Genomic DNA, 21,602 nt, shown 5'->3' on the forward strand with positions numbered 1-21,602 from the left:
GCCGGCAGAGAGTTCCTGGAGCGTGGCATCATTCACAGAGTCCAAAGTGGACACACAGCTCCACTCAAGGGTCTGAAGAAGACTTCATGAGTGAACGGCTTGAGGCCACACGTGGAGAACGCCTCCTCCAAGGCTGGCTCACCGCCCACCAGGGGCGAGCCATGTCTGGCAGGCAGCTGACAGTCACTGCACGAGTGCCCAGGAGGTCTTGGAGGACCAAAGATGAGGAGAGATGGGGCCGTAGAGAAAGGGCATTTCCAGGAGTCTCCTGTGTGGCATCAGCAAGCCTTGACTCCATCCCAGTGATGGCCACCAGGTCCTGGCCTGTTGCCTGTGGCCCTGCCAGACCTAATGACCCCTGCCCAGGGCCCTCTTGGCCTCTCCCTGTGCTGGGCTTGGGGAGGCCCAGGGGAAGAGAGCTGCAGGCTCCTCGGAGGGTGCGAGGGTGGGAGATATGCTGTCCCACCCAGAGGGGCCGGCTGCTGCCTTGAAAGGTGGAGGGGGACCCATGACGGCTAAGGTGACACAGAGATGGGGAGGACGCAGAAGCAAAGCGGCCGAGAGCAGTTGTGGGAGGGAAGGGAGCGTTGCTGTGGCTGTTTCTCTTTTCCCTGCATTTGAGAATCAAAAGCAAAGATTGCTTTAAAAAAGAAAAAGGAAGTAAAGTCCCTTGGAAGGCGGTACAGGCTGCCTGGACCGCTGTGATAAATGGTGGGAAGGCCTCCATCTCGCCTCGGGGCAGCCAGTGTGCTGTTACACTCGGAGGTTTCTCTGCACATCTTACAATTTCACAGTCATTGAACCCATTTATCTGCCTCTGTCTGCAGCTGCGCTTGGGGGCAAGGGGGGCTCTTTTCTTACTTGTGTCCTGCCCCCATCACCCCATTTCTCCCACCTGACCCTCAGCTGCTCCCCTAAGGGCCTTTGGGGTGGGATGCAGAGGCAGGAGGACCCTGGATCTTGGAGACACACAGTGGGCTCAGTTCTGCTATTAGGAGGGGCCCAAGGCAGGGCAGAAAGGACAGCCCAGCCCAGCCCCAGATGCCCCAGCTTTGTCAGCACCCTCCCATGGTCCCCCACAACCCCTGCCCTGCCCAGGGCTCCCCATCTCCTGTGAGTGCGAGCTGGGCCTTTCCTGTGGCCCTGGCCGCTAGGTCGCGCTGACCGCTGCCCTCTGCTGGCCCAGAGTCAGCATTGCATGCCCCTTTCCCACTAGTTCTCCAAGTCTGGGGTGAGTCCATTAGTCACCTGTACCCAGCAGCAGCTGAGGGCACAGGTCTGTGGGAGGCACGGGGTGGAGGGGGGGTGACAGGGGGCACCGGGCCCACCCTTACCACTGCACGGAAGAGCCACAGCTTGTTGTAGCCAGAGGGCGGGACTCAGACTTAAGAAGAATCAGCAGATGCACTGCTGGTTCTGCCTTGATTCAGGGGCACAGATGGGCCCTCTGAAGGTGAGGCACAGGCTTATTTTCTGCAAGGAGGAGTGGGACCAAGGGAGGAGGAGGACAGCAGGACATCTGGGGAAGGGGCTGAGCTGTTGGGCATCTCTAGGTCCCGGGCTTGGGGGGAGGAGCCCACAAGTGTCCCCAAAAAGCCCAAAGGCATCTGCCCCATGTTGCCCATCAGGAATGAGGTCATGTGCAGGCCAGACCCGGATTCTCAGAGACTTGCTACCTCACTCCCACCCCACCAGCTGTTCCTCCTCAGACGCCTCCCTGCTAAAGGTGGGCTCCTGGGAGCGGGGGAGTCGGTACTTGTTGGTAAACCCCCAGGAACAGGCTCAGGACCCACACTTGGGCTCAGAGAACACACGCTCATCAGAACTGGGCCTGCCACGCATGGGATGGTCAACCTGCTGAGCCCCAGGTCACGCATGTCCCCAGACACACGAGACGATGGTAGCTTCAAACCCACAAATGGGTTCTGACACCCTGTGCTTCCTCTCAACACAGGAACACAGAGCTGGGTCTAAGGGGCCTTTGAACAAGATGCTCCCGCACCCCTGCAGCCCTCCCCAGGCCCCCTGCCAGCTCACCACCTGGAAGTGTGCCCAGGAGCTGGTGACATCCTTTCCCCTCCCCTATGGCATCCGCTGAGTGCAGGAGTTGGGGGAGAGGCCCTTTCCTTCCAGAAAGGATGACGAGGGTGGCCATCAAGGGCAGGCACTCAGGAGTCCAGAGACATCTCCAGCCACTCGCCTTGGTGAGGCTCTGCCCCTCGGGGTCCACTCCTCAGCCACAGCACGAGGCCTCGGTCACAGTGACCTCGCCCTGATCACTGCCCTGGCTCCAGGAGGCTTGTGGTACAGGTCAGCACTCCTCTGGTGGACAGAACCCACCAGAAGCAAACGGGCAGTTCCTGGGGACCCGTGGAAAGTGCTCTCCTGCAGCTCTCCTCTCAGCTGTCCTCGTAGCGTGTCTCTGCGGCCCAGCCTCTCGCCGCCGGCAGGCCAGCTGCCTCTGCACCTCCAGCCACGTGGGAGACCACAGCCACTGGGACTTCCATTTGTGCAAAGTCTAACCCAGGCCTCGAGGACCCTGCCCTCCCCGCTTCACTCTCTGTAGGCCCCCAGGCCGTCGTCTGGAGTCCTGTCCCGGAAGCAGACCCCCAGACAAAAGTTCAGATTCAAGCAGTGTATTGGGCTGGTGATCCCAGAAGACCCAGGAGGAGAGCCGGGACTTGAGACAGGAAGAGGAAAGAAACAATAAAAGGTGTTTGTCGGCCCGTTATGCCCACAAGGGGCAGAGGCACGAGGGGTCAGAGGAGCCCCACGGGAGGGAGCCGGCGTCTGTCCACCCACCCCATCCGTCACTGGCTCTGCTCTTGGATACTAATGCTGAGCAGCACGCAGAGGGCCGTGGGTGCCAGCCCCCGGGTCACAATGAGCCAACCAGGCCCCTCGGTCAGTCCTCCCCGCACTCACCACGCCCAGCCTGCCTTTGGCTCCGGGGATTCAGCAGGGACCAACCAGGCTGAAGGGCAGCCTGGCTGTGAGCTGGTGGCCCGTCCCTGTTGAAGTGCCCAGGGAGGAACCTCACGCACGCCACCAGCCCAACCTGCTTATTGCACTGCACCACCTCGGAGCCTCTTCACGGCCTTGACCTCTCGGGGAGCTGGTGGGAGGGGGGGTCCTTGCTTTGTGGCAGCTTTGTTCCCTGAGACCCGAGTCTTTCAGAGTCCCTCTGTTGACCAACATTTGGGTCCAAAATGAGGACCAGCTCTGAAGCACTGGACGTGGCCACCCCTGAGCCTTGGAAGATGCAGAGCCCCAGAGCAGGGTTAGAAGAAGAGGCAGGCAGCCCCGGGGTGGCCTCCCTGGGGGGCAGCACTGCCATGGGTATGTGTGCCGCGGTGGCTTCTGAAACTTCTCCACTTTCCCATCAGGCTGGAAACCCCAAATGGCGCCCGTGGTCCCAGAACTCGGGCTGTCAGGGAAGCTGTGTGCTCATGACCTCAAGGACCGTGTTAGCCAAGGGACCGCTGAGGTCAGGCCTCAGTGGACAGGCCGAGCCACGGTGGGAGGACGCACCGGGCCAGGGAGGCCTGGCCCTGCGACGATGTTGCAGACACAGCCCGGGGAAAGGCCCGGAAGTGGGACCTGAGGTTGAGGTTCTGCTGTGCCGCGTCTCCTGCGAGTCCCAGGATGGGGACGTCCAAGGGGCTTGGGGAAGACCTGGTGCTTAGATCGTCCCCTGCTGTGGGATGGGAGCTGAAGGGGGCACCTCCCAGCCCGGGTCCTCTTCCCGCAGCAGACAGACGAGGCGGCACAGACGGACAGCCAGCCGCTCCATCCCTCCGACCCCACAGAGAAGCAGCAGCCCAAGCGGCTACACGTCTCCAACATCCCCTTCCGGTTCAGGGACCCCGACCTGCGGCAAATGTTCGGGGTGAGTGTGTGTGGCCCCCCCATCTGCGCTCCCACCCCCAGCGCACAGCCCAGGTGTCAGAGAGGCCCCCTGGGTTTCCTGCCTCCCGTTGCCCTCTGGGTCCAGCCCTGCTCTGACCCGAGCCTGTGGGGTAGGAGGGAGGAGGAGGGATGCAGGCTTGGGGTAGAGAGACCTGCGTGGCTGCCACCTCCACCACCTGCCCCTCAGGCCCAGGCCAGTGCCAGTCAGGTTATCACTCCGCAGGCCCCTCCTTCTGATGAGGGCTCCAGGGACCCCTGTGCCCCCAGAGGGCACCCAGAGTGGCAGCCCAGCCTCCTGGCCTCACACCCAGCAGCCCTGCCTGTCCTGTGTGCCTGGGGCCCAGGCACTCAACCTCTCTGGGCATCCTCCCGGCCCCAGGGGTGGGGCAACAGGAGAGCACACGATGGGAAGCACGTGCGCGTTCCGTTCCTGGATTCTCCCTGTCTGTTCCTAGACTTTGCTCTGTAGGATTTCAGCCAGTTGCAGGGTTACTGTGAGATCCTGCAGGGAGGGCCCTAAGTCCCATGGTGACTTTATTCTGTCACTTGATTTGAACACCTAGCAGGTGCTGACACCCACCGGGTGCCAGGGCTGCCCCATGGGCAGGTGAGGGGGCAGCAGCCAGGGTTCAGCCCCGGCCACAGAGGACACATGCGCCTGTCCCGTGTTCCCTCCCTTTCTTCCCTCTCCCACCCCAAACTCTCCTCCCCCGCCTGCCCTGTGCCCACTCCCCACTTCTGCCGCAAGTCAGGCAGGCTCTGGGCCCTGAACCCCAGCCCTCCCCTCATGCCACCCACCACCCCAGATGGGATTTGTCAGGCAAACAGGAGGTGGCCTCGGGATGGACTCAGCACCCACACCTGCCCTTGCCCCAGATATCCACTTCCTTTCCTGGAGGCCAGGCCCCATTGGATTTGGGGTTACACCCAGTAGGGTGCGGGCAGGATTTAGAATCATCAGAAGATGAGAATTCTGCCCCCTCTTGGCCCTGGGCCTGGGCAGCTGCCAAACCTCTCTGAGCCCGGGGCCCCCACTCAAAGCAGCTGGTATTGCGATGTTATTAGGTCAGTTCACTTGGACGCCCTTCCAGTCCCTACATCACGGGCCTCAGCACACTCAGTCCCTGCAGGCCGCCCAGGGGCACCCATGGTCCCTGCAGGATGCCCATGAGCTCACTTGCCCCTGCAGCACAGCAGCACCACCCTCCCTCTCCAGTACTTGGCAGGGTTGGCATTGCCTCACTGTCTGGTTCCACGTCCCTCCCGGCCCACGTGACACCCACCTCCCGAATGTTACCGGGTGAAGGGGAAACTCATCAATTGTATGCACTGGAGACCTCAGGACAGGCCCCTCGGGACCTCAACTGGGATTTTAGGGGATCTGGTTCACAGGTTCCTGGTCTCACGTGCCAGTGAGGGAGACAAGGCTGTCCCTTGGGAGTTCCAGGCCAGCGATGGGGTAGGAAGGGGGCAGCCAGAGCGTCTGGGCCCAGCTGACTGGTGTGTCCTGGTCAGGCAGAGGGGCCTGGGGTCACTGCACCCTGCCCCACACACAGCCCAGCCCCAAACAGCACAGGCAGCAGGCAGTGCAGGGTCCCTCCCTAGCGCTTTGTCTCTTCCAGGGGCTCCTCTCCCCGCCAGCACCCCACCTTTTGGGAAGGACTTACCCAGAACCCATGTGTGTGAATTAGGGCTGGCTGTCAGCAACTTGTGGCAAAGTCCCAGCAGGGAGAGGAGAGGAATGCTGATGACACCGCAGATGGGACCAGTGTCCTGGCAGGAAAAGCTCTCTGCACGGGAAGGTGGGGAGGGATGCCCCCCTCCCACCGCCAGGCTACCCAAGAGTACCTTCATGTCCCTGCAGGAGGCGGAAAGGGGGCTGGGGGCAGAGGACCAGACACAGGCAGTGGGCAAGGGTCCCACGGGGAGCAGGCGAGCCGGGCCAGCAGTCTTAACACATCCTCTCCTGTCTCCCCCACCCCCATCTCTGTCTCTGCAGCAATTCGGAAAAATTTTAGACGTGGAGATCATTTTTAACGAGCGGGGCTCCAAGGTGGGTGCCGCCCAGAGGCCGCCACCATTACAGCGCCCGGCTGTAGGTCCCGCCAGGCTAACGTGTGAAATGTGCGTTTCCTTCCTGGAGAGCTCCGAGCCTGAGGACCCCTGAGCGACACGGGTGCTTGTACTCCCCGCTCCTCCGCCCGCCCCACCCTCCCCACCCCGCTGTCTGTGTCGCTGCCGCTGCTGAGGCTTCCTTCTCTCTAAGTCGCCAGGACCTCTCTGTCTGCACTTGGAGCCCCGGCCCCTGGGCCTGGGTCCCCAGCCTTCGAGCCGCTCCCCTGGGGCCACCGGCCTTCCTGGAGCTGCCCGGAGACTCGGTGGAGGGCCTGCAGGGGGCAGGCGGGAGGGTGCCCGCTCCTGGATGGGAAGACACCCCCCCCTGCACTTGGGGCTCCTGGGGTGACGATGGGTGAGGCTGCCCCACTCTGGGTCCAGAAGCCCAGCCTTGGCCCCCCAGGTGGGGTGAGGGCAACAGTCCTGGCCCCTGCTCAGGTCAGCATCTCTCTTATAGCTCTGGCCTGTCCCTTCAAGTGCCAGGCGGTCAGCTCAGGTCAGGCTCAGGCCAGGCCAGCAGCTGCCCCACCCCCGGGGCCGTACGTCTCCCGGGCGACCTGCCGGTGGCACCAGGACAGACCTCTGGGCTGCCCGAGTCTCTCCTTCAAGTCACCTGACTCAACCCCTCTCTCTCTCTCTCTCTCTCTCTCCCCACCCCCCATTGCCCTGCCCCCCCCCACTCCCCACGCCTCCTTTGTTTTCCTTTTTCTCATCCTATGTCTTTCTCTCCATGTCTGTCCTTCTCCGCTCACAGGGTTTTGGGTTTGTAACTTTTGAAACTAGCTCAGATGCTGACCGAGCCCGGGAGAAGCTGAATGGGACGATCGTAGAGGGACGGAAAATTGAGGTGCTCAGATAAGTGTGTTGCGGCAGGGACGCCCTTGAGAGCCGCCTCCAGTCACCCTGGGCCCCCGACCCAGCCCCGCTGCTGCCATGCAGAGAGCCGGGCCAGGGCCCCATGGCAGGGCAAAGCTGAGACCGGAGCTGAGCCCACCACCTGCCACCTCTTTTGGGTCTAGACCTCAGGCTCACCCAAGGGCCCCCCACCCTGCCCCCTCCCTCTCATTCCTGGAAAAGGTCCCCAGCTGTGGGGCTCAGCCAGACACTGGGAGGACCCCAGAAGTCACGTCTCTGAGGCTTGGCGGCTCCAAGGACCTCAACCAGCCCAGTCCGCCCGTAGTTGGGAGGAGGTCATTAATCTCACCAAGGAGCGGCAGCTGCCCCGTTCCGCCCTCCCCATGCTGCTGCATCCTGCAGTTTGCCCCTTGCCTTTATCCCCCAGAGGGTGGGCAGCAGTATGCGGCCAGAGCCGAGAAAGGGATCCAGCCCAGAGGCGCAGAGGGGAGAGAAGGCGAGGGGTCCCCCGACACTCCCCCCTCCACCACCCCTTCCCGGGGGGCTGCGTGTGCCCTGCTCAGTGCTGAGGCTCTGGTGTCTGGGAGCTGGGCTTCCCGAGCAGGGCGGGCAGCGAGGGTGGCCAGGGAGGGAGGCGTCAACAGCTAGTGCAGAGCCCCTGGAAGAGCGGTAGAAGGACCTGAGGGAGGGTTTCCAGAAGCAGAAGGAGTGCCAGAGGCACCGACCTCAGCCAGGCTCCAGCCCAGCCTCCAGCAGCACAGGCTGCGGCCCCAGGCCGCAGGGGCTCACACTGACAGGCAGTACGGCCCAGCCCCCTCCCTCGAGGTCCGCACCTGCCCTGTTTTCTGCTCCCTCCGCTGAGGCCCTCCTCCTTCCTACACCCCAGCCCAGTCCTCTGGGCAGCCTGACCACGGCCTTAAATGTCTGCACAGTAGGACCCACTCCCCTGGCACCCACCTGCTCCTCCCCCATCGGCCTTGCCCCACCACCATGGGCACGTGTGCCCCCCGCCCCCGCAGAAAGCTCTCTGCTGGCCTCAAGGGAAAGGGGTGCTGCCCCCACGGGGAGGGGTGACCATCCTGGTGCCCACAACCAGGAGGGCCTCAGCAGCCACCCACGGCAGAGAAGTCTTGGGGGCCATTCTGTTAGCTGCGCTGAGAGCACTTTGGGGAAAGTCCACCAGCCAGCTGCTCCAGCGGCCTTGCGTTGCCAGAGAGAGGCTGGGCTCGGTTTGTGGGAACAGTCCTGTGAACGGCAAGAGCCAGTGGGACTGGACACAATGCTTCAGCCGAGGGCCCGGGGCCTGGGCCAGGCTGGGCACCAGCCAGTTCTGGGAACAGTGATGGCCCAGGTTCTCAGCCGGGGGGTGAGGGGGTGGGCAGCACTCGGAGAGGGGAGGCCAGGGAGGAGGGCAGGCCATGGTGGGGGGCCAGGCAAGCAGTGGAGGCGGTCCTGTGCCTCGCCTGGGTGTCCCAGGGCCTCCTCCCCAGCCCCCAGCCCCCTCCGAGGTGGCCACGGAGAAGTTCAGAGCAGGACCAGGCGGCCTGTGGCCTACAGGCTAATGTTCCCCTCAGCCTCTCCCTCCCTCTCTCTGGGCAGGTCAATAACGCCACAGCCCGAGTCATGACCAACAAGAAGACTGCCAACCCCTATACCAACGGTAAGCGGTCCAAGACCCCAGGGAGGCTGCAGAGGCCACCAGTGGGGACAGGGTCCAGGAGGAGCCCAGGCTGCTGGAGGCCGGCCTCCCTGGATGCTGAGTGCCCCCTCATGTCCCGGCTCTGCCGCGGTCAGAAGGGGGTGGGTCAGTGAGGCAGGAGGAGAGCTGGGGCCACCCGCCTCCACCCACACAGCTGGTGAGACCCCCGTGCTTTCCCGAGCGTGGCCGCACCCAGAGGCCGAGGACAGGCTTCAGGCACAGGGGGAAAGTGGCCACTTCCTGGATCGTTCCTTATTTTCTAAGTGCCGAGGCTAGAGGCGCTCAGTATTTAATGAGTATGATGACAGTTAGAGGGACAGCCCCCCGCCGCCCACCCCTGGGCCTTGGAAACACGGACAGGTTGAGGCCCCGCTGGCCATAGTGTGCGTCAGCTGAGCAGTGTGCCCGTGTGCACCTGGACCTGGCTGTAAGCAGAGGTGGCCAGTCTTCTCTGAAACAAAACTGCTGACGCTAAATGCTGGCTGTAGGGAGAAGCGGAGGGACGGCTCTCAGCCGCTGTGTGACTTGACTCCACCAGGCAAGGACTGGTGCGGGGACTGGTTTGAGTGTAGCTGGGAACTCTTTGGGGCCTTTTTGACTTCGTTCCTCTAGCCAGGAAGCAGCAGCCTTGCTCCATCAGGACAAGTCCCCTGGCGGGGCGTGGGCTTTGCTTCCCACCCCCCTAGCAGGGAAGAGTGGACTGAGCCACCCCCAGACTCTCTTGTCCCGGTCTGATCAGATATACATGGAGTCAGGGGACCGGCCAGCATGGAAAACCTAGGGCAGGACGGTGGGCGGATCTGCCGCCTGACTCACCAGCCGGACCCCCCAATCTGTCCTCCTGGGGCAGGGCTGGGGCACTGGCCAGACCCCATTTAGACTAGATTGTCGCTCCCATCCTGCTTTTTCGAGGACTATCAAAGCTCAAATTCTTTCTAAAAATCTGGGGGCTCCCCGGCTTTGCGCCTGTCCTGAGCACACGCTGTGTATGACTTCAGTGGCCTGGCGCTCAGCACAGGAAGGGAAGAGGTAGATGTTTTTACAGGGCCAGGGTGATCCTGGGGGCTGCACAGCCTCTCCCGAGAGCCACACGCCCCTGCTTTCTGGGCAGACCTGAGGATGTTGAGGAACATGGGATTCAGAAGAGAATCCATCCCTGAACAACTGCACCCTTGGCTTGGAATGGGCACAGAACCGAGGCCGGTTGAACGACGGGGAGTGGAGAGAGGGAGAAACCTCTGCCCACTTCGGTGGCAAACATGGTTTCATTTAAACATCTTAGTTGGCCTAGGCAAGAGTGACAAGGGCTGCAGTGGGCCGGCCCTGGGTTCCCTGCAGGTGGCAGTGAAGCCCAGCTCATGGGCTCTGTTGACTGAGGCTTGACTCTGCTCAACACTCCAGAGGACTCAAATTCATCAGTCAGTCAGAGGGGCAGAAATTTCCGCTTCAGGAAACAGACTCACCAGGTTTGACCAGGTGTTACTATTTGCAGAAGAAACAAAGGATCTACCCAGGTGGGTCTCAGACTGCCTCTGTCATCTGGGGTCCCAGACAGTGAATTGGGGCCAGAGCAACAGGTGGAGGCACCCAGGATTCCAGAATTGGCAGAGGGAGGTGCCAGGGCCATCCGAAGCAGAAGTGTAGCCTCTCAGACTGCACCCAGAAGAGCTGCCAGATGGGACCTAAGGGAGGTGGGCTTGGGTCACTGGCTCAGGACTCTGCTCCATCGTGGATTTTTACTAAGAAGACTCAGTTCTTGGGACTGGAGGTCTTCCCAGAAGATGAAGCGTTTCTTCCCTCCTGACCTGGTATTTATAGAAGATTCCAGAGGCCTAGCAGTAACGTTCAGACGCAAACGTCTGTGCTGGTCGTGTGATGGTGGACCAGGGATGGAAGGTGACCCACAGTCTCATGGAGAGTGTGGAGAACGGGCCCCCAAGAGGAACAAGGCCCCAGAAACTCTGTCCTGGACACCTCCCGGCCAACCCAGCAGTGGGGCTGTTAGAATCTGGGCTTGAGACGTGGAGCTGGGCTGGGGGTGTGCTGCAAAGATAAGACCCCGATAAGCTGAGGGGCCAGGGGCTGGGCCTGGTCAGGTGAGCTGGCCCCACCCTCACTTCCTGACCACCTGGAGCTGGTACAGGCTCAGCTGGTTGGTTTCTACCCCCAGAGCCTCACGTGGGAGCAGGCCTTCACCCGTGCATCTGGGTCTCTGGTGGGAGAGGATGACCAACCTGCCCACCTGCAGAGAGGGAGAGGCTGGGGGCCAGGGAGTGGCCAGGAACGTGGGTCTGGCATCCCACAGCTGGTCTGGCTCTGCCACTCTCCAGCCCTGTGATTCAAGGCTGCCGTGCCTCCCTGAGCCTTCATTTGCTCATCTGTAAGATGGGAGGGCGTGACACCTTCCTCGTTGGATGGGTCTAGGACAGTGTGGCATATGGTAAAGTGGTCAGGGGATGCTAGCTGTCCTTCTCATTATCCCTAATCCCAAGGCCCCTCCTCCCCACCTCCTCCCCCGGCAGCCCTCCCACCGGCTGCTTTTGGGGGAAAACAGACACAGGACAGCAAAAGCAGGACTCAGCACTGAGAAAGGGAGCCCCTCGGGAGCCCCGACCCAGGACAGAGATGGGCAGGAGGTGAAGGAGGCCGCCGTGGCTGAGGCCAAGCACCTTTACGGCAGCCTCTGACCCTCCTGGAAGGCAGCCAGGTGCCCACATGAGACAGCTCCCATGAGATTGGGCTGTCAGGCCCTAAAGTACCCAGGCCACCAGCAGCCCCCATCCCAGCTGGGGGCCTACAGACGTTGCATAATAACTCGTTCCACTTTCCCTCCTGATGCTCTTCTGCAGACACTGCAGACCCCAAGCTGCTGGGGCCAGTGCCCCAGGACAGGGAGGGCCTGGGGCAGGCTGGGGAAGGCCGAAATGTGAAAAGAATCAGGACACCAGGCAGATCGTCCGGAGTGACTGGGTCTCTGTTATGAAGCAGAAGGCACTCAGCCAGTGAGGCTGCAGCGTCCCAAGAGGGGCCCAGGGACTGTGCCCCGCCTAATCCATCTACCCTGACTGCAGAGGGAGGGGTCCCGCCCGTCCTCTGCAGTGGCCACGGCCTCGGAATGTCCCAGTGGGGCTCATCCTGGAGTCTTTGGGGTTCCCAAGCATGGTGTGAGGTGGGGAGACAATGGGGAAGACAGTGATTGGGTTTCTTTGCTTGTCTTCTAGGCTGGAAGCTAAACCCGGTGGTAGGGGCAGTCTACGGACCTGAATTCTATGCAGGTAAAGGCTGGAGCTGCGGCGGGGGGCTGGGCCGGGCCTGGCCGGGTATTGGGCGGTCATTGGCCAGTCGTCCTGGGTGGGAGGACGTGGCCAGGGGCGTGGCTAGGCAGGGGCGTGGCTAGGCGGGGACGTTTTTCGGGGGCGTGGCCAGGCCGAGGCGTGGTGGGGCGTGGCCATGTGGGTGTGGCCAGGCGGGATGTGTGGCCAGATGCGGCCGTGGTCAGGCCCCAGCCCTCCTGCCTCGTCTCCTTCCCTTAGCCTTTCCTCTCACACTGTCTCCTCTCCGACGTCCTTTCCTGCAGTGACGGGGTTCCCGTACCCCACCACCGGCACAGCCGTTGCCTACAGGGGCGCGCACCTACGGGGCCGGGGCCGGGCTGTGTACAACACGTTTCGGGCTGCGCCGCCCCCGCCCCCCATCCCTACTTACGGAGCGTGAGTACCTGGGGCGCACGGGGAGGGAGGCTTGGAGAACGGCCCCGGGGGCGTGGGGAGGGGTCGTGGTGCAGCCAGAGGGGCTAGGCAGCCTTTCCAGCACTGTGGCGCGGGGGTGGGGGGCGGTGGGAACTCCAACCTTCACACTGCAGTCGCTTCCGTATCAATACACCCACCTCCGCCCTGCCACCGGATCTCAGGGTCGCTGGCATGTGAGGGACGCTTAGAGCCCCAGCACCTTGCCCAATGCTTTAATGGGTGGTGGTCGGCCCTGGGGCTCAGTGGGCCTTCGCTAAGCCCTCCCTGGTCCGTTCCCCGGGGCCTGGTGCCCTCCAACCCTAATGGGGCGGGGGGATACAGCTGCCTGGGGTGGAGCAGGGGAAGGGTAAGCAAGGTGGGCCGATGGGCCCCTGGGTTTGTGGGAGAAAGGAGCTGACCAGCAAGGGTGTTACTCTATTGTTATACCAAAACAGGGCACTGGAGCAAACGCTTGTTAAAATGCCAGTCCCATGGGCAGGGCTGGCACCCTGCCCCCTCCCTCCTCAGCAGACACCGGAGCCGGCCTACCCCACCTCTCCAGCGTTCCCACCACTTTCTTGTCCGTTTGCTTCCAGGGTCGTGTATCAGGATGGCTTTTATGGTGCTGAGATTTATGTAAGTGCAGCCCCGGGGGAGGGAGGGTGGAATCTGGCATTTCATATGTCTCAGTGAACAGTGTCTCCCACTCCCTGCCCCGCTCCCCCCACCCACTCCCATCCTGGGAGCCCAGGGGGCGACCTCAGCACAGGTAAACCTGGGTTATCTGTGCTCAGGGTGCGAGTAGCAATGGATCCCCCAGCAGCCCGATGAGCCAGGCATGTCTTTTCCGTTTCGCAAGGTGTCAGTTGTATGATGGGGGCAGTGGGTGAATCTTCCATATCCCTAACAGCATTGGGGTCACTGAGTGAGCCCCCATAGGCACCCTGTGTCCATTGCAGAGGCCAGAGAGAGACCAGGAGGTAGAGGTTCCAGGGCAGACCCCTTGATGGGGTCCTGTCTCCTCTCTTCTTTCATGGGGCTGCACTTACTGCTTCCTCTAGCTCGGAGCCCTTGCTGACGACCCCTCCCCACCCCACACAAGACCTCATTTCCATCCTGGGTGGTCGCCTGTAATTCAGCAGTCCATTGGTCAGGGCTAAGACGTGGTCTGAGTTAATGCCCTTTGCCCTTGTCCCATCCCAGTGTCCAGGATAGCACCGAGTCTCCATACCCATCAGCATCAAAGTCAGGGGTACGCTGGCCTGGTGGCAACTCTGTGAGCACCTACCGTGTGCCAAAGCTTTGAACACAGCCAGACATAGCATTGATGCTCAGCCGTGTGTGTTGAACGCACAAATGGACGCATCAATGAATGAATGAATGAGGTGAACAGAAACCCCACCTTGAACCATGCCACGAAACCAGAAGCCAGGTGCCCCCAGGCCTGCACCAGCTACCCCTCACCCGGCCAAGATGAAGGTTGAAATGCTGTGTCCAGCCCACTAAGCCCGTGTGCCGTGTCCTCCCCTTACCCTGCAGGGAGGCTATGCCGCCTACAGATACGCTCAGCCCGCAGCAGCCGCGGCCGCCTACAGTGACAGGTACCCGCGGTGGGCGGGGGCGGGGAGAAGATGGATGGGCCGTCAGGCCGGGCTGGGACAGACAGGAGCCCTCACCCACAACACTCAGGGCCTGGGGGTGCCTCCCCTTGGTGGACACAGGGTCTGGACAAAGGAGACTAGCAGGTCCACGTGAGCTTGGAGACCCCAAGCCAGCAAGCCCCAAACTTCTGTAATCACTTCCTGCCTGCACGAGAGGGGAGCCTTGGGACCCCCCCGGTTCTCGGGTAGCAGACAGCTCCTCTGATGCCCAGCCCTGGAGGCCTAACCCCCCTCCCCAGGCTCTGGAGGCCCGAGTGAGAAAGGTAATTAGGAGCCTTTGCTTCTGCTCAGGCACGCCTCTGACGCTTCTCAGCGCTCCCAGGCCTGAAACCCTTCAACCCCGAGACAGAGAGGCAGAGTGTGTGCACCTTGGGAGCAGAGGTCTCTGCGCACCTGAGAGCACACCCAGGGGCCCAGGGGGGTTCTCTTTTGTTTTGAGGGCAGGTCTTTGGGGGGGTGGGCTGGCCTGTCACCTTTCCCTGTGGGCACTCGGCCTGTTGGCTGCAGAGCTGCAGGTTGGGGAAGCGTGCGGGCTCCAGTACCGGCCAGGCGGTGGGCACTTCGTGGAGGGCAGCCATTGCGTGCCGGCTCTGGCCTGGGAACTGCCCGGCCCTCCCTCTCAGGGGCAGGCGGCACCCTTGGACCCACACCTTCCTCGCAGCCTCACACTGCGTCTCGGCCCGTGGGTCTTGTCGGGGGCGCAGCAGGCCAGCGCTCGGGGTCAGCGCTCGCTGGACGTGTTCAGAGGGGGACCGGCTGTGTTCCCTCCAAACAGGCAGGAAGAAGAAGGGGATGTGCAGGGGAGGGAGGGGCCTTGGGGTGCCGTCTGGGAGGAGGCAGGAGACCTGCTGCCCCCCCTCACCTGCCCCGTTGCCCACACCCCACTCCCTGTGCTCACCTCCCCAGTTATGGCAGAGTCTACGCAGCTGCTGACCCCTACCATCACACCATCGGCCCCGCGGCGACCTACAGCATCGGAACCATGGTAAGGAGGCTGGGGCCCGGCTGCCCTGAGCCGGGACGAGACGGCTGGCGCTGCAGCCGGGATGGGGGGCGAGCGGGCAGGCCCTTAGGGGAATGACCCAGCCCTCGGCCTGGTGCCTGGAAGACAGAGGCCTGGATTTGAGTTGGGGGAGGACTTGCCCCTTTGTGCCCTCGTGGAATTAGAGGGAGGCAGGTCTGCCCAGACAGTCGGCTGCCCGGTAATGACGTCTGGTCGTCTGGGAAGCATTCTGGTGTGGCCCAGTTTTCTGAGCCCTGTAACAAAAGTCCCGTCCGGGCCTTCCATTCCCCTAACCAGGAAAACCAAACAAAACCCTCCGGCAGAGGCTCCAGAGGCAGGCAGGGCCTCCACTTCCCCTCATGTGGGTGTGTCTGTGCAATGGTCCCTCTGTGTTCTGTCACCCCCTTTGCTGCACCTTTTCGCACATCGAGGTGGGGAACAAGGGCTACCTTCTGTTTCTCACCCAAGTCCCTGCTCCGTGGACCCTCCGTGGCTCCGGCTGAGTCTGCAGGCCCTGTCCTGGGGAGAGGGGGCCTCTGACCACAGGCCTGGGGTGGGGCGGAAGGGGCGCGCTCCTGATGGGCTTGCTGAGGCCGGAGGTGTGTGGGCCGGTGTGTCCGTGTGTGTGTGTATGTATGGCCAGCTGTTGACACATACAGCCCAGCTCACTCTGTACCCCCAGATCTGCTTGCAGTGGACACCTACCTCCCAGGCCCATCCCACCCCCAACCCCAGGGGGTGTTAATGTCGGTTTTTAGCTAGCTTGGCATCCAGCATCAAAGATGAAAACATTTTTGCGGGGCTAAAGAGGGATGAGGTCCAGAGACAATATGGAATTTTTTTCATCTCCCTTGTTTTTGATTACTCCCTCCCAATTTTTGTTTTGTCTTTTTTGATTTTTAACGAGCCTCAGACATCCCAAGCAGCCTGCAGTGACTGCTGGCAGCCATGGGGCCCAGGCCTCTGGGTGGGGGGTCCACACCCACTCCTGGATGGAGGCCCCGAAACCGTGGCATGCAGGCCCCTTGGCTCCAGGATCGCCTGGCCCTCTGCAAAGCTGCTAGCTAAAAGGGTTAGTTAATTCACAGAGGGTTCCCTCTTACGTTTTCTTTTATTGATTTTTTTTAAGATTTTCTGTTTTTTCCCCCAACTTTTCTTCTCTGGCACTTGCCATTTTCTTCCTTTTTCTGGGGAAACTGATGGGTAGGGCAGGAGGTTCCTGTGCAGGCCTCCCTGACCCAGGGGAGCCCAGGGGCACCGGAGAGCAAGAGTGCCAAAGGCCTGTCCTCCCAGCAGGATGGAGGAGGCGCAGGGACCCCAGAAGGCCCCACGGAGCTGGGTGAGCAGACGCAGCCCCTCCTGGTAGAGCCAAGGCCCTGGGAACCCTGACAAGAGGTCCCTCCACCCTCCCGTGCCTGGAGGGGCTGAGTCCTGCCCCCGGCAGCCCCGATGGGCGCTGAGGAGGTGGGGCTCTTGCTCAGACCTGCCCCCCAGATTACAGATGACAGAGAAAGCGGGCAGGGAAGGGCCAGGCCTGAGCCAAGAGAGTGGCCGAAAGACATCTCAAGCCTCGTTATCCAGAAGCACTGTGGCTGGTCACCCCAGCACCTCCCTGACCCCAAGACCACCACATCGGAAATAGGCCCAGGGCCCCTCCTGCTGCCATGACAACCAGCGCCCATTCTCCCCAAGGCAGACCATAAGGGGGGCAGAAAACGGGATTTAGCTATTTCTCTTTTTGTTTTTCCTTATTTTTTTTTTCTTTTTGCTTTTTCCCCCCTCTCCCAAAAGGCGGTACTGATTGGCTGTTTTTCATCTTTGATGTTGCAGGCTAGCCTCTGCCGAGGAGGGTACAGCCGCTTCACCCCCTACTAGCAAGAGGCCCAGCCCCTAACAGCATTCACACTGACTGCCTAGTACACACCAAACCCAGCAGTCCAAAACCAGGCACAGCCACCAGGAGGACAGTGCGCCCCTCCCGGTCAGCGACACGCACCGCTGACCTCTGCGACTCTAAGTCCATAGGTTTTACCTCCAGCCAACTGGTCTCCCCCCCACGATGGCGTGTGTGTCTTTGACCCTGGTCACCCCCGTATGTCTGAAACCTTGGTTCCTATTTTGACTCTGTTGACGTTGTGCCCCCCCAAGCCATTTCAGGTACAGTATACACACAGTGGGAGGGGCTAGGCCGGCAGAAGACCCCTCCCCGAGAACTAGCAATAGAGCCCGAGAGGGCCATGCCCACTCCCCATTCCCCCGGGCTACAGAGCCAAGGAAGACGCCAGCCCGGCCTCCCCTGGAAGCCACCCCAACCAGTCTGGGCCAGAGCCCGGCCCCTCCCCTGGGGTTCAGGAAGCAGGGGGCTCCCGTCTGTCTGCCCCAGTTGGTGGGTTCCTAGCCTCAACAGCACTCCTCCCCGTCGTCACCCAGCTAATCACAGGAGTAGCTGTCTCTGCTCTCCTCGTCCCCATCCAGCTAAACTAACATTTCTCATTAAATTTTATTGACGTTTCCTGCTGAAGTTGTCACAAGTCGTGCGGGAGCCCCACCAGCCTCAGGGGTTCCTTAGCCTCTGTTATAAGAAGGGAGAGCGTAGGGAGAAATTTCCCTGCCCCAGAGCCCAAAAGCGGTCCAGCCCTGCAGCCCCCGAGGGCCCTCCCCTCAGCCCGTCTGCCTCACCGGCCCACAGTCTGTCCTCTCCAGCCAAGTCTTGAGATGGGGTCCCTGCCAGCCTGGCACCTGGGTCTGTGCAGCGCCAGAGTGCAGCACCACCTCCCCTTCCGCAACCTGAAACGTTCTTATCCAGGTGCATTTCCGGAGGGGGAGTGTGAGTGAGAGAGCAGGGGAGGGTGGTGCCCGTCCTCCGGACGTCCTGGCGGAACAGCGCTCTGCGTCCACCTCCCGTCCCGAGAGGCCTGGGGCTTAGCTCTGCTACAGGGCTCTGGGGCCTGCAGGTGAAGCTGAGACAGCCGCGGGAGCATTTGGAAGTTTCATATGCGGCCCTGGTACCTCTGTGACAGGAAACAGTGGCAAGGACCAAGGAGGCCCAGGTCTCCTATGTGCCAGAGCTGGGCCTCCAGGGGCGTGGACGGCCAGCTAGAGGGTGCGGGTCCCCGCCAGCCAGGGCGTGAGCCTCCGCCGACTCCACCAGCACATCTGTCCTGGCTGGTGGAGTGGGCAGGTCACACGCAGGGTGCCCAGCCAGCTCACCACCACTGCCCAGAGCACCTTCTCAGCGGCCTCATTCCAGACCCCCACGTGGCCCAAGCAGCGTCATCCACCCCCCACGCCCCGACCTCTGCCCTCGTCTGCGCTGAGCAGCCAGACCCTGCCCACCCAGGTCTTAGCGGAGTCCACCAGCTGCGTCTGCCAGCCGCGCTCACTGCGGCGCTTCCATCCCCGCGGCCCTGTTCTTCCCCCACCGGCCGCGCCCTCTCTGCCCTGGAGGCCGGAGGTCTGCATTAAATTCCCTTACGCAAGATGAGGGGGCTCCTGAAGCTGGGAGTGGGGCCGGTTTGCAGGCGCCTCCTCTCTTGCCCTCCTGGCACCCAGGGTCCCGGGTCCCGCTGCCCCGGCAGCACGCCTGGCCGGTGCTCCTGTGAACTGCAAGTCGCGCCTTTCTGTTTCTGTTGTAGTGAAAGCTTCCACCGTTTCCTTCTTGGACCATGAAGGGCAAAAACAAAAAAACACAAAAAAATCACAAAACAAAAAACAAAACAAAAAAAGATGTTCAGATCCAAGCAACAAAACAACCAACCAAACCGAGAAGCACCCACCACGTCCGAGTCCGCGAGCCCGCGAGCCGTCGCAGCGCAGCGAGGGAGCAGGTCCGCGGCCCCCGGCCGCCCGCCGGCAGCGCGCTGGCAGGAGGGAGGCGGGAGGGGAGGGACTCCGTTTTCTACCAAGTCTTCCTTCCGGGCCCCACTCGAGGCAGCGTGGGCCAGTGGCGAGCGGCTGCAGGCCCAAGCAGGAAGAGTGGCCAGCAGGACTCGACCTTGGCTGCCGACTGTGCCAGCGGAGGGACGGCTGGGTGGGCGCGGGGACGGGGGCTGCTTTTCATCTCGGGGCTTCGGCTGTGCCCAGTCACCCTGTGTCTTGCGCTCTGGGCCCCGGCTACCCCTCCTGCCGCGCCGCCAACACCTGTGTCCTGCGAACCTGGGGAGGAGTTTGCAGCCACTGGAGGCTGTCCAACCAGCAGCCCCGGGGTCCGACCTCAACACCAAGGGCTGATATGTTTCCAGAACTACAGGGCACCCAGGCCCCCTCCCTCCACACGAGGGGGCTCTGGCTGCCCAGCAAGGGGTGAGGGCCTTGAGGCCGAGGTCTTGTTCCGACTGGTCGTTTCTGTTTCCCTTTCTGGAGGAGGCCCTGGGCCTGGTCTAGGAGAGGGAAGGCCAGCCTCATGCTGCAGCTGGGTCGAGCCCTCTGGCCCCTGCCCTGCAGGGCCCCGTCCTGCAGAGGAACAGAGGGACAGGCCGGTGCCTGGCTGCACGGCAAGGGTTCGGGTCACGGTGCTATGGGTCTGGACGGCACGTCCGAGCAGGGAGAACCAGGGGTGGGGGAAGGCCTGGGCGGTCCACCGCCCCCTCCCCTGCTCCTGGCTCAGGTCCCAGAGTCGCGGGGGCAGCAGATGGCAGGCAGCAGGGAGGAGCCACTGGCCAGGCAGGGGGAGAGCTGGAGTCGGGGGAGCAGCAAAAAATAACAAAAGATGTAGGCTCCCCACAGGGCTCCACTGTCTCATGAAACTTAAAAAGTAAAAAAAATACACCTCACTTTATATTCAGCATCAGCTCCTGAAGCTACTGAGATGAGGCTCCTTTTCTATTCCCGGTGTACATAGCCCCGCCCTGCCTCCGGCTTCGTCCTCTGTACAGGCCCCTCCACCCTCTGCTGTTCGGGACCCTTTTCTTGCAGCAGCTCCACCCCCGGCCCTGCGCCCTCCCACCCCTCTCACCCCCGGGACTGCAGCAAGGCCCCAGGCTTCCTTTCTTACCATTCTGTATGCTTCCAAGGTGTGACCATTCAAATCAACCGCATTATTATTATTAAGATTATTAATAAAGATTTTTCTTCAAACCAGGACAACTCTTTTTGATTTGCCAGCTCCCGGGCACAGAGGGTAGAGGGCACAGAGGACCAGGACGCCCACTGTGGGTGGCCCCAGGACGGGCAGCTCCTCCCAGGAAGCCAGATGGCCAGAGGGGAGTCAGAAGACCCTCTGGGAGAGAGTCTAGAACCCCCATGCTCTCCTCCAGACTGCCGTCTCCCCATCCTGTCCCAGGAGTCTGGAGGCAGGGCTCACACGTGCTCCCCGCAGCCTTGCCCTGTCTACCCTGCGGGCAAGGTCTGTGGCGTTACCGGCAGAGTCTGGGGCAGGAGGGCCCCCCGGCCCCACCGGCTGCTGAGTGGGGGCTGCTCCACAGGTGTGCCTGATGATCGGTGGGGCAGACATCTGAATACAAGAGGGCCGGCTGGGCAGTTGAGGCTGGTGCTCTCAGGGATCCTGCCCACACCACTGGCTCTGCCTGTGCGCCGGGGCCCAGCCGTGGTCCCAAGGAAAGGAGCTGCCTGAAGGTAAGCCCACTGCTTCACCCCCGGTGTGAGTCCCCAGCCCCGGCGCAGTGGGGTGGAGGAGAGTGGCCGCCATCCTCAACCCCCAGCCAGAAGAGGAGGGAGAGCTGGGAAGGGAAGCAGCAGAATCCAAACCAAGAGCTTGAAAGCCTTGGGCTGGGGGCTGCGATGGGGGCAGCTTCCAAACCTGAGACACGCTGTCCGCCCCACGTCTCACCAAGACCTGCGTTCTTGATTTTTCACAGCGTCGGATCATTTATTTCGGAGCGATTACACACGCCAGAGGGGCACAGGCTTAAACGCCAACATATTATTTTCCTGCATGTGAGCCTTTACCGTCAGTGGGACTGGGGACCGTGCTCTTGGGAAGCTGGGACTGTGCGATCCCGCAGCACACCATGCTCTGCTAAACCCCCTTTTTTCTAATTGCTTGCTCACCAGACCGTGAGAAAATAATTGCCACTATAAATTTTCTCTCCTTCTCTGCATAAAATATTCGGGAAACCAGCACTTAAAAAAAAAAAAAAAGCCTCCTGAAATAAGAGCAGCGGGGCATTACAGCTGTGCTGCCCACTTCCGGGTGCCCGGTCCTGCCCCCCCACCCAACCGCCACCTCTGGGAACTGGGGTGGGAGGAGCCAGGAGCCCCCACCCCAGTTCCCCCCAGTTCCAAATGGGGGGGGGGACTCAAAGCATTCCAGGGGGAGTCAAGGGAGCGGTTCCCCAACCCCGACAGTCTCCTGACGCTCCAGATTCACAGAATCGGGGGTGCTGGGAGACCTGTTCAGGGTCAGCCAGTGGAGGTGTCTTTCTGGCCCGCAGGAACCCTCTTCCCCCCTCTCAGACAAACCTATTCCCGGCCTGGGACTGAGCTGGGCCACACGTGTGGGGCATGAAGAGTAAAACGTTCCCAATTAGGAAAGACGTAGAACCAGAGGTCCTGCATCGGGCTGGGAAAGGGGCATGTGGGTACCCGGGAAGCAGGGCAGGTGGAGACGGAGGCGAACGTCGGCCCCGGAAGGAGAACCCCTCCGCATCCTGTGGTCCTCTCCGAATTCCGAG

At 61.9% G+C, this 21,602-nt stretch overlaps 1 protein-coding gene across 16 annotated transcripts in view; it reads left to right on the forward strand.

Annotated features, from left to right (window-relative positions):
• The window catches only part of RBFOX3 (RNA binding fox-1 homolog 3), a 449,725-nt gene extending 429,784 nt beyond the window's left edge, over nt 1–19,941 (forward strand). For 7 of the 16 annotated variants that reach the window (XM_057536054.1, XM_057536052.1, XM_057536050.1 and 4 more), the window contains 10 exons: nt 3,752–3,889; nt 5,909–5,962; nt 6,779–6,871; nt 8,479–8,539; nt 11,800–11,853; nt 12,156–12,288; nt 12,762–12,942; nt 13,846–13,907; nt 14,874–14,952; nt 16,801–17,600. In XM_057536054.1, coding sequence (XP_057392037.1) covers nt 3,752–3,889; nt 5,909–5,962; nt 6,779–6,871; nt 8,479–8,539; nt 11,800–11,853; nt 12,156–12,288; nt 12,762–12,942; nt 13,846–13,907; nt 14,874–14,952; nt 16,801–16,845 — 900 coding nt within the window. In that variant the 3' untranslated portion in view covers nt 16,846–17,600. Of the gene's footprint in view, nt 1–3,751; nt 3,890–5,908; nt 5,963–6,778; nt 6,872–8,478; nt 8,540–11,799; nt 11,854–12,155; nt 12,289–12,761; nt 12,943–13,845; nt 13,908–14,873; nt 14,953–16,800; nt 17,601–18,605 lie in introns of those variants that run through there. The other 9 variants (XM_057536058.1, XM_057536057.1, XM_057536061.1 and 6 more) reach the window with 9 other exon arrangements.
• The last annotated feature ends 1,661 nt before the right edge of the window (nt 19,942–21,602 follow it).

This window comes from Balaenoptera acutorostrata, chromosome 20 (assembly GCF_949987535.1).
Source record: "Balaenoptera acutorostrata chromosome 20, mBalAcu1.1, whole genome shotgun sequence".
Classification (NCBI taxonomy): Eukaryota; Metazoa; Chordata; class Mammalia; order Artiodactyla; family Balaenopteridae; genus Balaenoptera; species Balaenoptera acutorostrata.